Source organism: Lepidochelys kempii, chromosome 6 (genome assembly GCF_965140285.1).
Source record: "Lepidochelys kempii isolate rLepKem1 chromosome 6, rLepKem1.hap1, whole genome shotgun sequence".
NCBI classification, from domain to species: Eukaryota; Metazoa; Chordata; order Testudines; family Cheloniidae; genus Lepidochelys; species Lepidochelys kempii.
This window is the reverse complement of record NC_136385.1, coordinates 60,736,409-60,751,905: the sequence shown is the minus strand read 5'-3', so window position 1 is coordinate 60,751,905 and position 15,497 is coordinate 60,736,409. Positions and strand designations below refer to the sequence as shown.

General features: G+C 49.1%; 1 protein-coding gene across 8 annotated transcripts in view; it reads left to right on the top strand.

Annotated features, from left to right (window-relative positions):
• AMBRA1 (autophagy and beclin 1 regulator 1) overlaps positions 1-13,610 on the top strand; it is a 199,053-nt gene extending 185,443 nt beyond the window's left edge. For all 8 annotated transcript variants that reach the window (XM_078853294.1, XM_078853296.1, XM_078853295.1 and 5 more), the window contains one exon: positions 11,901-13,610. In XM_078853294.1, the coding sequence (XP_078709420.1) occupies positions 11,901-12,391 (491 nt within the window). In that variant the 3' untranslated portion in view covers positions 12,392-13,610. The remainder of the gene's footprint in view (positions 1-11,900) is intronic.
• The last annotated feature ends 1,887 nt before the right edge of the window (positions 13,611-15,497 follow it).

Here is a 15,497-nt window from a genome sequence, read left to right as displayed (position 1 = left end):
TGTTTACCTTCTGTATAAATTGCAGTGTTATTGTCTCTTAATGTACCTTGGAAGTACCTTCAAGGTGGCAGTACCTTTGTTTAGGGTGAGGTAATATTAGCCCTGCCTGGCACACACTGTTTGTAATTTTGAATTTGTCCTCTGTACATATGCGCAATAATACTAATGATCGGTATGATACTTTGTGTTGATATCTTACATGATACCTTTTGGATAGAGGTTATGACATTAGTGAGTTGGAGTAGATTCACCTTATCAGGCCAGCTGAAACTCACTACCAGATACCAGTGAGCCCCTTTCCCTCTGGCACTGGGGTGATGTTAGGTTCACAAGGTTTGGATAGATTGGGTCCTTTGGCTCCTCTGAGACTGGCACCCCAGCCAATTAGCGTGCACAATTACAGCATCACTGGCCTGCTCCTTCCAAGAACAAGTTAGCACTTTGCTCTAACATAGCCTGAGCCACGTGGTAACCTTTGGAGTGTGCTCAGTGATTATGTGAAATCAGCTGTTTTTTTGGTAACATTCCGTCCTTGATTTTACTTGTACTGTCCATGATTTCAAACAGTCTGTTTGTCCCCAGTAACATTGCTAGGTTGTCTGTAGCCTCCTTTGGTAGCAGATTCCGAAGGAGGTAATGCTGTGTTTTCTCTGAGCGGAAGCATCTTACGCTTTAGGGCTGCATCTGTGCTGAAGACCCTGTGTTTGCTGTAGCTCCATTTGTGCTGGAAATATTGGAAGCACTGGTGTAGAGTGGCCGCCAGTTTTATCCCACTGTATCATCTAACCCTGCCCAGAACAGGGTCAGGCTGTCATCAGCCAGTCCACCTTAATGCTCCCGCTGTGTCTGGCACTAACGGAGCTGCACATTGCACTGGGCTGTTCAGATGTCTTAATGCCTTTTTGATGGCTTTCTTGTTTTCTGCATCTGCCAAAATCTTCAACCATTCTGAGTTTCTGATGCCATTTTAAAAGGGAAACAGCTTTGTCCAATGGTAAGATCACAGGGCTAGAAACCAGGAGCTCCTAAACATGAATCCCAGTGCTACCACTACCTCAGTATGTGACCTTGAGTATGTTATTTAATCTGTCTGTAAAATGGGGATAAACTTCACTGGAGTACCTCAAGAGTGGGTTGTGAGAATTAATTTGTGGTTTTGTGTTGAGCTCTGAAGATGTAAAACACTATATAAGGGCTTAGTATTACTATGGGAAGAACTCAGCACGATGGATGAAACAGATGTGAGTCTGGGCAGCACCAAGGAAAATGTTTAGTGACCAGCTTCATAATGAGAGAGAAAAAAAGCAAGTGTACATTGCAGCTCCTTTGGAAACAAACGAGTGGCTTTCTGGACCACCTGCTGTCCCCTCTCCTGGTGTGGGGAATTCCATGTCATGGTGCTCTCCCAGATATATACTTTCTGTGGAAAGAAATATGCAATGTAGCATCAGAAATCTAATTAAGTTTTCTCTCTATGTAAATACAGTCTCCTTCTCTCCCTGCTAAGCTCTGCAGACGCTTTGCCTTTCTGATGGTCTTTGTGCTTGCTTCAGAAGAATGAATGTACAGGGAGTGAATTTATTAGAAGCAAATCCCTCTAGTGCACATGTTGCCTTTTCCGTTAGTTAATCACTGCCTTGTGAACTGTGTCCCCTGTGAAGCATGCATGAGCCAGAGAGACACAAGTTTGGGTGAAAGGCTGTGAGAAAGGCACTAAGAAATATTTGAAAGATGCTTTGACTCCTGAAAAATATGTCTGTTTCCTGCTTCCTTTTAAGTTAACAGATGTAAGAGTAATTCCGATTGGGCTCTAACACGGAGTCTTTGTTAAACATTGGTATTTACTTTGCTCAGTTTCCCTGCAAATGGAGAGATGCAGTGGGGAGGGTCTTGCTTGCCTAATGGCCAAATTAAATCTCTAAAATTAGAAACAAGGAGGACCTCCCAACACACCGACCTTTAGGAAACGTGATTGCTAATCCAGACCATGTCAGAAATGACATGAGTTTGATGCGTTCCATCTTAGTCCCTAATTGACATTTGTACACATCACTGAATCAACACAATTTGGCCAAACTGGCAGTGTTTATCAGGAGAAGCCCAGGACTGGAATATTAAAGGAGAGGTGCTACGGGTTGAGCTTGAGAAGCGTTGGCAGAGCTGAGTGAGTGGAGCTTATGCAACTAGCCTGCCTGCCCTTAACAACATATATATATCTGTCCCTCTCTTTTCTGATCACTACATTAACGTTAAACAAAACAAACCCCTGATGGGACTCTGGAGAGTGGTGTTTATCATCCCAACTCCCAGCATCTGCCTGTGTTTGGGGGGTTGTAATACAGACACTTTAATATCCATTGAGCAGATAAGTGCAGTATGAGCGCATAGTATCCTAAAAATGAGAAGATTTGTTATCAGTAGGTCACCTTGTCCCTCTTGGGAGACCAGGGCAGGATGACTGTGCTCATGCATGTGCAGCTTCTGGTCTCTCTGATTTGATTGTAATCCGCCCAGCCTGTTTTACAGCCTAGTACAAATAGCTATATGACCTGGGCCCTTAGAGGTGTTGTTTCTAAAAATAAAGCCTGGAAGTTGCACTGGGCTAGTATATGCTGAGCCTCACAAGCTGCAAATAGCCAAGTGATGTTGCATATGCCTGAAACATTCCAGCAGGACCCTGGATCCTGGAGTAAGTGAAGCATCCTGTAAAGACCTCAGCAGTGCTTGCAGAGAGCACACACATCTAAGGCCATGTCTAGGACTGGGGCTATGTCACTGTAGTACCATAGTCAGATGTGGTGTTGTGAATTCAGTTACTGTTTGTAAGAGATCCTCTGATGAAAAGGGCTAGCTAGAGAGGGTAGATTGTTTGAGTGGCATATACATCGGATCCTTTGTGGTTCCCTGTCCATTTCCCTTCCCTCCAAGAGGTCAAACCGTGGATGAGAAATGGTGATGGTATGCTCAGATCTTCCCACCAAATAAATTCCACCCTTGTGTCTCATTTTGGCTATTCACTGCTGAGTAGTTTGTGCTAATGATCAAAAGAACTGTGCCTGCTCCGTGAGCTTAGTTACCCTTCAGTGGAGCTTGAATGTGGCCATGGGCCCTGATAGAGTCAATTAATAGATTCTAAGACCAGACAGGACCATTGTGATCATCTGGTCTGACCTCCTGTATAGCACTGGCCACAGAACTTCCCAAAATATTTCCTAGAGTAGAGCTTTTCGAAAACCTTCCAATATTGATTTAAATCCTTGGGCTTGTGGAAAAATAAGTGGCAGTATCCTATATGGTACCAAAATGAGACATCTCTCACAATAGATTGTGCAGAACTGTGACCTTCCTGTTCCTTTCTTACGTGAGATGTCGACATTGGAATTATTCTTGATCATCTGAGTTAAAGGGGCTCTGAGCTATTGTTCCATGTTCTCAGCAGACTCATTTAATAGACATCTGTCCATCATTTACGTTTGGCTCCCATTGTTGAGGCTTACAACCATAACAGCTAAAGACTGACTTTCTTTTAAAAAGGAGAGTTGAGATTTTGGAGAACAAAATAACACCTGAAGGGAGGTGCCAGTATGCCAGGCTGCCACAAATCAGCCCAATCCAAGCCCTGCTGCCCATTGGGTCCCTGCTAATCATGTGTTATGTTGCCATCTCTGCACCCAGGAATATAAACGTCGCACCTTTTGTATGTCCTGTGGAAAGTGCTAGCTATATAATTCCTGCCTGCTGTCTCTTGGCTCTACTGGAGTCATTATACATTCCCAATTTGTAGTCTTGCTACTCCAAACAAAATTCTCCTCTTCCTAGAGCAGCCTGGCAGAGGACATCTGAGTTGGTTTCCAACCACTGGGGAGGATGATTCTGCCATACTCACTAATATGGTATTGGGGCCAGCTGCACAGACTGGAATCTGATTGAGGGAGGCAACCTAGTGACAGAGGATGTGGAAAAAGCTAATGTACTCAATGCTTTTTTTGCCTCTGTCTTCACGAACAAGGTCAGCTCCCAGACTGCTGCGCTGGGCATCACAACATGGGGAATAGATGGCCAGCCCTCTGTGGAGAAAGAGGTGGTTAGGGACTATTTAGAAAAGCTGGACGTGCACAAGTCCATGGAGCCAGATGAGTTGCATCCGAGAGTGCTAAAGGAATTGGCGGCTGTGATTGCAGAGCCATTGGCCATTATCTTTGAAAACTCGTGGCGAACGGGGGAAGTCCCGGATGACTGGAAAAAGGCTAATGTAGTGCCAATCTTTAAAAAAGGGAAGAAGGAGGATCCTGGGAACTACAGGCCAGTCAGCCTCACCTCAGTCCCCGGAAAAATCATGAAGCAGGTCCTCAAAGAATCAATCCTGAAGCACTTACATGAGAGGAAAGTGATCAGGAACAGTCAGCATGGATTCACCAAGGGAAGGTCATGCCTGACTAATCTAATCGCCTTCTATGATGAGATTACTGGTTCTGTGGATGAAGGGAAAGCAGTGGATGTATTGTTTCTTGACTTTAGCAAAGCTTTTGACACGGTCTCCCACAGTATTCTTGTCAGCAAGTTAAAGAAGTATGGGCTGGATGAATGCACTATAAGGTGGGTAGAAAGTTGGCTAGATTGTCGGGCTCAACGGGTAGTGATCAATGGCTCCATGTCTAGTTGGCAGCCGGTGTCAAGTGGAGTGCCCCAGGGGTCGGTCCTGGGGCCGGTTTTGTTCAATATCTTCATAAATGATCTGGAGGATGGTGTGGATTGCACTCTCAGCAAATTTGCGGATGATACTAAACTGGGAGGAGTGGTAGATACGCTAGAGGGCAGGGATAGGATACAGAGGGACCTAGACAAATTGGAGGATTGGACCAAAAGAAATCTGATGAGGTTCAATAAGGATAAGTGCAGGGTCCTTCACTTAGGACGGAAGAACCCAATGCACAGCTACAGACTAGGGACCGAATGGCTAGGCAGCAGTTCTGCGGAAAAGGACCTAGGGGTGACAGTGGACGAGAAGCTGGATATGAGTCAGCAGTGTGCCCTTGTTGCCAAGAAGGCCAATGGCATTTTGGGATGTATAAGTAGGGGCATAGTGAGCAGATCGAGGGATGTGATCGTCCCCCTCTATTTGACATTGGTGAGGCCTCATCTGGAGTACTGTGTCCAGTTTTGGGCCCCACACTACAAGAAAGATGTGGATAAATTGGAGGGAGTCCAGCGAAGGGCAACAAAAATGATTAGGGGACTGGAACACATCACTTATGAGGAGAGGCTGAGGGAACTGGGATTGTTTAGTCTGCAGAAGAGAAGAATGAGGGGGGATTTGATAGCTGCTTTCAACTACCTGAGAGGTGGTTCCAGAGAGGATGGTTCTAGACTATTCTGAGTGGTAGAAGAGGACAGGACAAGGAGTAATGGTCTCAAGTTGCAGTGGGGGAGGTTTAGGTTGGATATTAGGAAAAACTTTTTCTCTAGGAGGGTGGTGAAACACTGGAATGCGTTATCTAGGGAGGTGGTAGAATCTCCTTCCTTAGAAGTTTTTAAGGTCAGGCTTGACAAAGCCCTGGCTGGGATGATTTAATTGGGGATTGGTCCTACTTTGAGCAGGGGGTTGGACTAGATGACCTCCTGAGGTCCCTTCCAACTCTGATATTCTATGATTCTATGAATCCCCTACTCTTTGGGATAAGTATCTATAAGCTCTGCCTATGGCTTTGCATTTGTTTTGGAATAGGAATAGGAATCTTTTGGACGCTTGGGAAGTTCCTTACAACTTAGATGCTATGGGCAGCTCTGTTTAATGTTTGCATTCCTTGAAGGAGTCCCAGCCTGCTGGGTTTGGGCTATTTGCTGGGCTCAGTGATCCTGTTCTGTGCCTGACTGAGTGGAGTTGGTTTATCCCTATCCCAGGTGAATGGCAAAGCAGTTCAGGTGTTTCAAGGTCAGTTTCGCTGCAAGATGAATTCTGACATTGGAGCAACCCAGGTGGAAGATGAGCAGCTGTTCCTTCTTTGTGTGATACGTCCACATTCACATTCCACTCAGTACCCTCACTTGCGGAGCTGGCTGCCTGCTAATCTGAATTCTCTGCCTCTGGTGTGATGTGGGGTCTTTGCTGCTTTTCTGGCCCACAAAGAATTGCCATTGTCTCCTGGACTAGACCATTTTGCTGCAATGTGAACATTAGCTAAAGCCATCTGCTATGCCAGTTGTCCCGGTATTCTGAGGAGAGCTGTTAGTAAAGAGCACCGTGTTCCACAAGGAAGGGCTTGGGATCATGCAGACATTTTTCTCAGGAGATGCTTAGCACTGTGGAAAATTCACCAGCACTCAAGAAAGGGGTGCCATGGGGACAATGTTCCCAAGACCTAGTGCAGCAGAGACCGTTTCAGAAAGACTCACCTTTGGGGAGTCACAGGGTCATGTCCCATCGAGAAACAAAAGGGAGTATGTTACTTGTGCGTGTCATACTAGTATCCGTGAGAAATCTGCATTCTGCTGAGCTGGCTGACTCAGCCCTCCTAAGAAAGGCAATGTAGGGGTCAGCTGCAGGACCCAGACCTCCAGACCACCCTCTGAGCAGTGTGCGTGAGGGCCCTTGCAGGGTCCAGGAGGTCTCAATGCATTTGTTGAGCTTTAAAGGTGAGGAGAGAGCAAACAGCCTCTTAATGGAAAAGTGGATTGACCTGTCACTTAGCTCATTCCTCTTATACTAGCTCTCTGCTCACACTGAGCACCAGCCAAAACCCCAGTGGAGCCTGAAAGAGATGTAAGACGTAGTGAGACACCCAATCGCCAGCCCCGCTTTCCCTCCCTGCTGTCCTGATCTTATCCAACTGATGAGACAGACTGTGTGAAACACTCTCTGCTGCCTCTTAGCTGAGGCAATTGCTATACATTTGAGAGGAGGGAGAAAGAAAAGTAACAAGCTGGACCAAGGAAAGCGCAAGATGCGCTGCTCAGCTGTATGTGGTAAGAGACTGGAGTGACCAAGCCAGTGGGCGCAGCAATGATATTGCAGGCCAGTCCCCACTGGCCTTTTTTTAGAAGCTCTAGCACTCATTTCTCTGCACTTTCGGGTTTCTTAATAGGATCGCTCCTGATGTGATAAATTGCTGAGCAGCAGGGCCTGCTGTTGAGGAATCAGCCCTTGTTCTCTGAGCAGGCAACTGCCTCAAACCCCGGAATTCCACTCCAGCCGTAGCTTAGTGAAGCACATGATCTGAATTAAAGGGCGGGGGGGGGGGAGTTAAAGGTGGTATGGCAGGATCTGCCTGAAGGCTGCTTGCAGGGAGTGCTCATATTCAGCACTTGCTATTAACGTCTGAGCGTGTCAGAGGCAGGAGTACCAGCTGACATAGGTGCCGACTCCATGGGTGCTCCAGCTCCGGAGCACCCATGGGGGAAAAAAAGTGCTCAGCGCTCATTGGTGGGCGCCACTGATCAGCTGCGCCCCCTTCCTCCCCGGCATCTCCTGCCCACCAGAAGAAGATCAGCAGAAAAGGGAGGAGTGGAGCCAGGAAGAAGCAAAGTGTGGTGGGGTGGGGGCCTTGGGGAAAGGGGTGGGGTGGGGGCAGGGCCTGGGGCGAAGCACGGGTCGAGCACCCCCAGGGCAATCAGAAAGTTGGTGCCTGTGCCAGCTGACAATCCTGGCTGACTTGTAGCCCCAGGGTATGCATGGGGGGGGCAGAATACCAGGTATTTACAGCCTCTAATGTTAGGAACTGGTTTGCATGCCCCTAACCAATACTCTGGATTTCTAATGCTTTATATTTCCAGCATTGCCAGATACTTAGTAACAAAGGACTGTTATTCACATGTGGTCTGAATTGTGATCAGTATGCTCCTGATATTCTTACCAAAGCCATTCAGTCTCTGTCTAGCAGTGGATGAGATGCTGGCCGAAGCTATATCTCTAAAAGGTGGGAGTGTTGCCCAGAGACGGGGGGAAATGTCTGGAGGAACTTGCTTGCTCAATGAATGTCCTCCCTTTACCGTTTGCCCCAGGCAGCTAGGTAGATGCTGTGAGAATGGCCACCAAGAGCTGAACATAGAATTTCATGTCTTGGTGGTGGTTAGAAGAAACTTTCTTCACTTGGGATTTAATCTCTCTTGAAGATACCCTCTGTACTGTGGTGACCTGCACCCATGCAATCTCGGCTCGATTAGTGCAATGCACTTTACATGTGGCTGCCCTTGAAAAGCAGTTGTAGACAGCAGCGTGACTGCTGTGAGGGTTAGACTTGTGAGCTGCACTCTGGTCCCAAGAGTATGCACTGTGATCAGTCATTAGGTGGAATATCCTCCCAGCCTGCAGCAGCTGAGGGTCCGTGTCTGCTGCCCTGTATAGGGTCCTGTCAGGATGAAAGGAAGTACCTTCTCTCCTGAGGGCCTGCATCTTTGCCTTACATACACTAGTGCTCCATGTACCCTCTTAGGAGGCATTGTTGTGTTTTCATTGCCTCTTTAGTGATGGAGGGGCTGGTTTATTGGGGGCTCCTTATAATAATTGTTCTGGGATCTTGGTCACTGGGCCAGACTGGTGCTAAAAGTCTCATTTTCAGTTGGGCTGATGTTTAGCTTCCAGGAGCCTTTGGCCACAACACCTCAGAAGTAAAAACATATAATTCAACCAAAATAAACTCTGCCCCAGAATGTTCTGCCCTTTTCAAGCACCTCTGCTTCCCATGGTCCTGGAGAGCATTCCCTACACTAGTGGTTTTCAATCTGTGGTTCGCGGACCCCCTAAGGGGGTCCCCAGACTATGTCTAAGGGGTCCGCGAAAGGTTGTCATGGCCTTAGAACAATGGTTTTCAGCCTGTGGTCAGTGGACCCCTGGGGATCTGCAGACTGTCTAAGATCAAAGGGGTCTGTACCTCTATTCAAAATCTTTTAGGGGTCTGCAAATGAAAAAAGTTTGAAAACCATTGCCCTAGGCAGATGCCCTAGGCCCATCCAGACCAATCCATGGGATTCAGAACTTCACCATCCATGCCCCCAAAATCCACACCCATGCTGCAGCAGTAAGATATGGGTCCCCCACAACCTGCCCTGGGGCTCTCCTGGTTTTCACTTGCCTCCAGAAAGGAAGAATTCAGAGCTGCTAACCACCTGATTCAGCTTTGCCCACAACCTTGTATTTCATTTCTGTGGCTAGCGTGCTCCTGTATGGTTCCTGTCCGTGTGTGTGTCTGTCTCACTTCTCCGGTCATTCCCCAGTGCAATGCAGGAAGAGAGGTTAATGCCTAGCTGAAATAACCAGCATCTCTGCCCTGTGAGGCTGGAATTCCATTGTAAGGTTCTTTCTGATGACATTCTGCCCAGCAAGCTCAAGCCTCAGCATTGTTCTCACCTCCATCTCTCCCACATTGATGCAGTCTCTAATTCCTGCCCTTCTTCCTTCGCAGCATCTTCAAAATTACTTCCTCATCTCTGTCCCCATGGCTAGAACCCTTGTTGGGTCCCTGATTCTTGTGGTTGCCTCCTCTCTGGCCTCCCAGATGTTCCCTGGAATGCTGCCACAAAGATTATCTTCCCTGCTGCTGCTCTTACCACATCTGGCCCTGCTAGTCCAAACACTAGTTCCCATCGGTCATATATCATACGCAGGCTCCTCCTTCTCTTCATAGCGCTGCACAGCCTGTCTGCCTCTCTGCGCTTGATTCCTCCTCACCCAGACTTCCCTTATTGTCATCCTCTCACTCTATCAGCTCTGCGCCTTACTCTGTGCAGCCACCTATCTGCATCCTCCACCCTCTCCTCTACAAACCAGACCTTCCTCCTCAGAGTAATGTCAGTAAATTACAGCATCCATCCCTCCAAAGTGAAACTGCCAAACCAAGCCAGGCGCTCAGCCTGCCCATCCAGTCCTGCTTGTTGCTGCATCCCATCCCCCACTGCTTTAGTCTGTGTATTGCCTAGTAGTGTAAGCTCTATGGGGCAGGGATCTGGTAATTGTTTCTGTCTATGAAGTGCCCAGCTCTTCATGTTGGTGCCATGAATAGTAAAATCTGGCAGGCTGTATTAGCGTAACAGGGTTTAAAAAAAAGAAACGTTACCGCTCTGATCAAAATAGTTACAATGGTACAAAAATTGTGTGTGGACCAGGATGAATCTCTCTCTGCTCCCTCATTGTAGCAATGTTATCCAAGCCACTGCCAGGAGCAGGGCCAATTTTGCCCTCTAGTTCAGTGTTTTGTTGGTTTTTAAATACCCGTGCCCCCCCCCCACACACACACACAAACACACACTCGCTATTGTTTTGCTCATATTTGTATTCTTTCCCCTGGTGCCAGAGAAGCTGGCTCCTTTCTCCTCTGTTCTAATCAGTCCAGAGCTGGGAGTGAGATTTATCTCTTTAATAAGAATCAGGAAGGCTACTGCATCCCTCTGCGGAATGATTCTAACCCATTCCAGTGAATCAGAAGCTTTCCCTGCACAGTGTGGATGAGGTTTACTGCTAATGGAGTGAGAGGATCAGGGGCCAGACCTGTCTGCACTGGTGACTACTTTTTCTTCTTGCTAGGCTTTATTTCTTGTAGGATTTTTTTCTCCATAGAGCATATGCTTAGACTGTTGAGTCTTTTCTGCTGTGGTGATCTGCGGGCACAGATCTTGCTTTGTGATTGCTCTGTGCACATAGCAATGGATCGTTATCCATTCCAACCCTGGCCTCTCCCTCTGATTGGAGGGGGCTGGGGGACCCGATCTGGAAGATTCTTGGTGGGGTAAGGGAGGAAGGGCACTAGAGGTGAGTTCTTAGCCCCTCTCGCCACTTGGCAAAGCATTTGGTTTATTGCAGTGCATGCTGAGCTGTGCTCTTCCCCTTGGGGTCCTGGGGACTCGCTGACCTTTCTCAGAGCTGGGAAGAAACTCCCTGTCTCTGTGACCTTTTCACTCGACACCTGCATGGCTTGATAAGAGCTTCCCCTCAGACTCTGCTGTGTGTCTCAGGGATGCTGTTTCTCTTTGCTAGAGCCTGCGGGAGCCCAGGGTGGGTGTGAACATGTGGTAGAGAAGGGCCTCCAGGACTCTTTGCCAGCCGGCTCTGGGATGGGTCTTGTTGCCTCTCTTTCATTGGGAAACACTCCTGTGCTGCAGCTCGTGCAGAATGCAGCCGCGCGAGGGGGAGGCTGTGCTGTGCTGTGCTGTGCTGTGCTTAGCTTGTTGCCCACCAGACGTGCTGCACAGTCTGTCTTTTGGTCTCCATGGCCTTAGAGGGGGCAGGGTCTGCCCGGGGGCCGGTCTGCTGGCCTGGGACCTATTGCAGCCTGTGAGCTCACGGCTGGTGCACTGACCCTCAGGAAACAGGACCTGCCACTATGGGATATTTTCTAGATTAGGTGGAGCACAATAGGGGAGTTTGACTCACAGTGCTCTGGGGGTGAGGGGGGGTGACTGCTCCCCTCCCTGGTGTAGCGGGGAAGAGGAGTAGCATGTGCAGGGTGTGGGTTATTGAGGATGTAGATACCATGGACACACTTACCCGTGGCTTTTTGAGGAGCTTTACCTCAAGTGTCCCACCCTTAGGGGCCTTTAGACAAGGCAGCGTTACCCATCCCTAATGCTGGCTGGCAGGGATTGTTCAGTCCTCTGTCCTATGGGCTGGCGGCTTTGGGGGCCTGTGGCTTGGGCAGATGTTCTTCTCTGCAGGATGGTGTGGTCTCAGAGTTGAATTTCTCTTGTTTGGCACTTGAATAAAAGTTAAAACTCCAGGGTCTGTCTGGCGCAAACCCTGCACATCTGCAGAGGAGCTAGTGTGCCTTGTCGCTGACCTGTCCTAGTCCACGTGCACCATGCTGCATCTGACCATTCTGCTTCCTCCGTTCTAGTTGGCCAGCATGGTTTTCTTTGTCCCATAGTTCTTGTGTTTTGTGCACTCAAGCCACTACTTATGTTCTCTCCTCCAGGTGAAGGTCCAGAATATGGAGCCAGTGGGGACGATGCCCTCAGCAGGATCCAAAGGCTGATGGCTGAGGGTGGCATGACTGCTGTGGTCCAGCGGGAGCAGAGCACCACTATGGCATCCATGGGCGGCTTTGGCAACAACATTATTGTGAGTCACCGGATTCACCGCAGCTCTCAGACTGGTGTGGAATCCGTGGGAGCTGATGGTGCCTTGATGCAGCAGTCCACCTCGCGTGAGCTGGCAGCCGAGCTGGAGGGACGGATCCTTTCAGAGTCTATGCAGCTGGCAGAGCATGGCCAGAGCCCGCAGACAGCTCCTGGCAGGCGTGAAGGACAAGGAGCCGAGGGACTGGATCTGCCAGAGCAGTCCCAGTCCTCTATGGACACTGAGGGACCAATTGAATACAGTGACCTAACCAATAATAACCATCTTCCCGACAATACCAACTACTATAGTAACGACAGCACCAGTGGGGAGTCGCGGAACAGGTAGAGATGAATTGTGTCTTGGTGCTACCCTTGTACTGCTAAGCAGAGACCTGTACCTCACAGCTGATCAGGAGCTGGAAGAGTGGGGGTATTGTGGCTCTGATAGGATGATGGTAATTGAGGGGGCACCTGTACCTATGCGGAGGGGGCAGAAATGGAAGGGAGGCTATCAAATCTATAGGGACCCCAGGAGGAAGAAGCTTTATTTGGTCTTTGCTTCCGGCACCCATGTTGCTGCAGTTTCTATGAGAACATTAACGATCCCTAACAAGGCTCATCTGAGCCTTGTGTAAATTTCCCAGCTGACTGGGAATCCCTGGGCTTAGCCCTAACCCTGCAGTGCTCTAAATGTTACTGTTTGTCAAATGAGCGTTTCCCCCTGCTTGCCACCAGCCCCAAGGATTGAGCAGAAGAACAAATATCAGGGAAGGGCCCTGCAGTGTCCTCCAGAGACAAGCAACCCTATTGGGCATATCCTGGATTTGATGCCCCAGCTCTGTTGGTAGAGTGGAGGAGTCTTCCAGGCCACAGTCCCACTCCATGGCATGGCCCTAGTGCCCCTTGGGAAGGGAGGGGGAGGGTAGAGCATTTTGGAGACTAGAGAGAACATTATTCCTATCCAGTCTGCAGTCTTCCCGGGGCAGAGCTGGAGTAAAAAGAGCCAGGCTTAAGCTTCACTATCCTTTATATACCCAGGAGCCTCTCAGAAGTGAGGACCTTTTCTTTGAGTGTCAGTTTAGCACCGAGCTGCTATCGATGGGGAGAGAGAATAGGGGCAAATGCAGGGTGTGGGAGTGAGGTGGGCGTGGCTCCCCCTGGTAAGGATGCAGTTAGCACAAGGATACTCCAATATCTTCACACCGCCAGCTGTGCCAATATTAACATGAATGAGCCATCTTGGCAAAGCCTGCCAGTATCATGGCACCATTGGCTGGCTGCATTTCCCTTGAGGCGAGGAGGGGGTGATTTTCCAGCTCCAGGTCAGGGCATGAGGTATGGGTCTGTGACGTAAGGTGTTGCATGTGAAATCTTGACCTTGTACATGTAGTTTCTAGTGGAGAAATCAAGGCTCTGATATTTTGTTTTTAGTCTAAAATGTGATTTTCCTTTTCGTTTGTAACTCTCCATCCCAGCAAGCTTGTGGCGGGAGGGTAGGGGGAGAGTCTGAGTGCTAACGAGGGAAACACCAAAGATCAACGTCATTAAAATATGACAAACCCCTCTCTGGCCTGCTGTCTTCTCTTGTGTGCTGGGAGAGTGTGTGTTTGCATGCTTGGCCCTGCCATAGCCCCCTCAGCCAGGGAGCTCCAGGTGCTTCATAAACATTAACCTCTCATTCCCTCACCCCCCACAAGGGGCAGGGGGTAGAATCACCTCTGTGTTAGAGAGACGCGGGATCACACAACGTCGAGTCGCTGGCAGAGCTGGGAATAGAGCTCAGGAGTCCTGCTTCCAAATGCCTTGCTCTAACTATTGCACAGCTGGGTACATTCCTCTCTGGTTTTCCCCTCGCTCTCCCCTTCATCTCCTAAGGCAAGGGGAAAGTAGTTGATTCCCACTATATTCCGCTAAAAGAATAGGGACACAGCTGTCTACTCCAAGAGAGCCAGGAAATGTCCTTCCTGTCCAGTCCCCTACCCCAAAAGAGCCAAAAGACATCTGACTGACTGCTTCCTGGAGAGGGGAGGAGAGGTGGCCAGGGGCCTGTTTCAGAGATGGGACTGTGCTCTTAAGCCCATGGGGGCTAGGCGTGATAACCACCCTGGTGGGATGTGCACTTCCCCCACTGTGTCTGAGTTATTGTCACCCAGCACCTGCCTGGCCCATCCCAGTGAATAAGGCCATCATTAAGCCGCACTCAAGCTCTCAGTCAGAAGAGTCTGTTAAAGAACATTAAGCAAATCTTCCCTTAAATCACAGCCTGGGAATGAACCTTAAATCAAATCTGCCACTGCGAGGCCTCTTCGCAGGGTGTTAATGAGGCTCTAAAACGTGCCCTGTGTCAGTAGCGTCTCTGAGATGACAGGGCCTGATAATGGGATTCCCTTCTGTGGAGATGATGGCTTCACACTCCCTGCCCCTGCGTCTGTGCAGGCTCCATGGGCATGTATTGATACCCTGAACCAGAGGGGCTATATTCCTGTAATGCCAGAGTCTGCACTAGATATTCCCAGTTCTTGAGGGTCCGATTACTGCTCCCCTTGGAAATAAAAAGGAGCAGAGCCTGCAGAAAGGTTCCAATGCACCAGACTGGCCTCTCCCCACCCTTCTCCATGTCTGCCTCCCAGAAGAGCCTCTGGGCATATTCTTGCTAGATGAAAGCCTTGCAGAGTGTTTACATCCTTCCCTACAGCCCATGGCCAGACAGACTTGGGGGAGAGCCTCATCGGGCCAGGGAAATGGTCACTTGGGATACCCTTTTTTCAGTGGTGCCTGGTTCGTGAGGGCCCAATTTGTTCATATACCCTACAGCAGTTGAGCCAGGCCCTTGTGCTGCAGCTGTGAACGGACATGAAGCATCTTAGCCAGCTATTCTGGGTGTGCTTCCTCAACCCTCACATTAAGGTCCTGCTCCTGCTGAAGTTGATGGGGAGAACTCCAGTGGGAACAGGAGCAAACACTAATGTCTCAGATCACTCTCTCTCCTGTATGGAAGTAGATCTTCATTCGGAGAAGGCTGAAGTGAAGCTACCTAGAAGTGCCAAGGCCTGAGGTGCCCAGCAGCTATAGGAGGTCAGGCTCATCAAGAAGGCTCTTCTCCCATTCCCTCTCAAGTCTGCTTGGCAAATACAGCTCTGTGCAGAGGCTGAGATCACAGTTGCAGTGGATTTATTTACAAATGCTTGGAGAGAAGGTGGTGGGGAAGACGGACAAACCAATTCTCCAGGCCGCAGCCTACTGAGTCCTCGGTTACTCTCTTTCAGAAGCTTTGCTGGGAACAGAAGTCAGGCTGCTGTTGGGAAACTGGGTTCTAGGGTTGAAAGCCTGGCAGGTGCTCGTTGGTGCAAGAAGTTGGGGGGCTTGATCCTGCAGAGTCATCAGCAGTTTACTGTAGCTGCTGCCGGCAGAGAATCTGCACAACTCAACAGCCCACCCCTTAGAATAGGCCC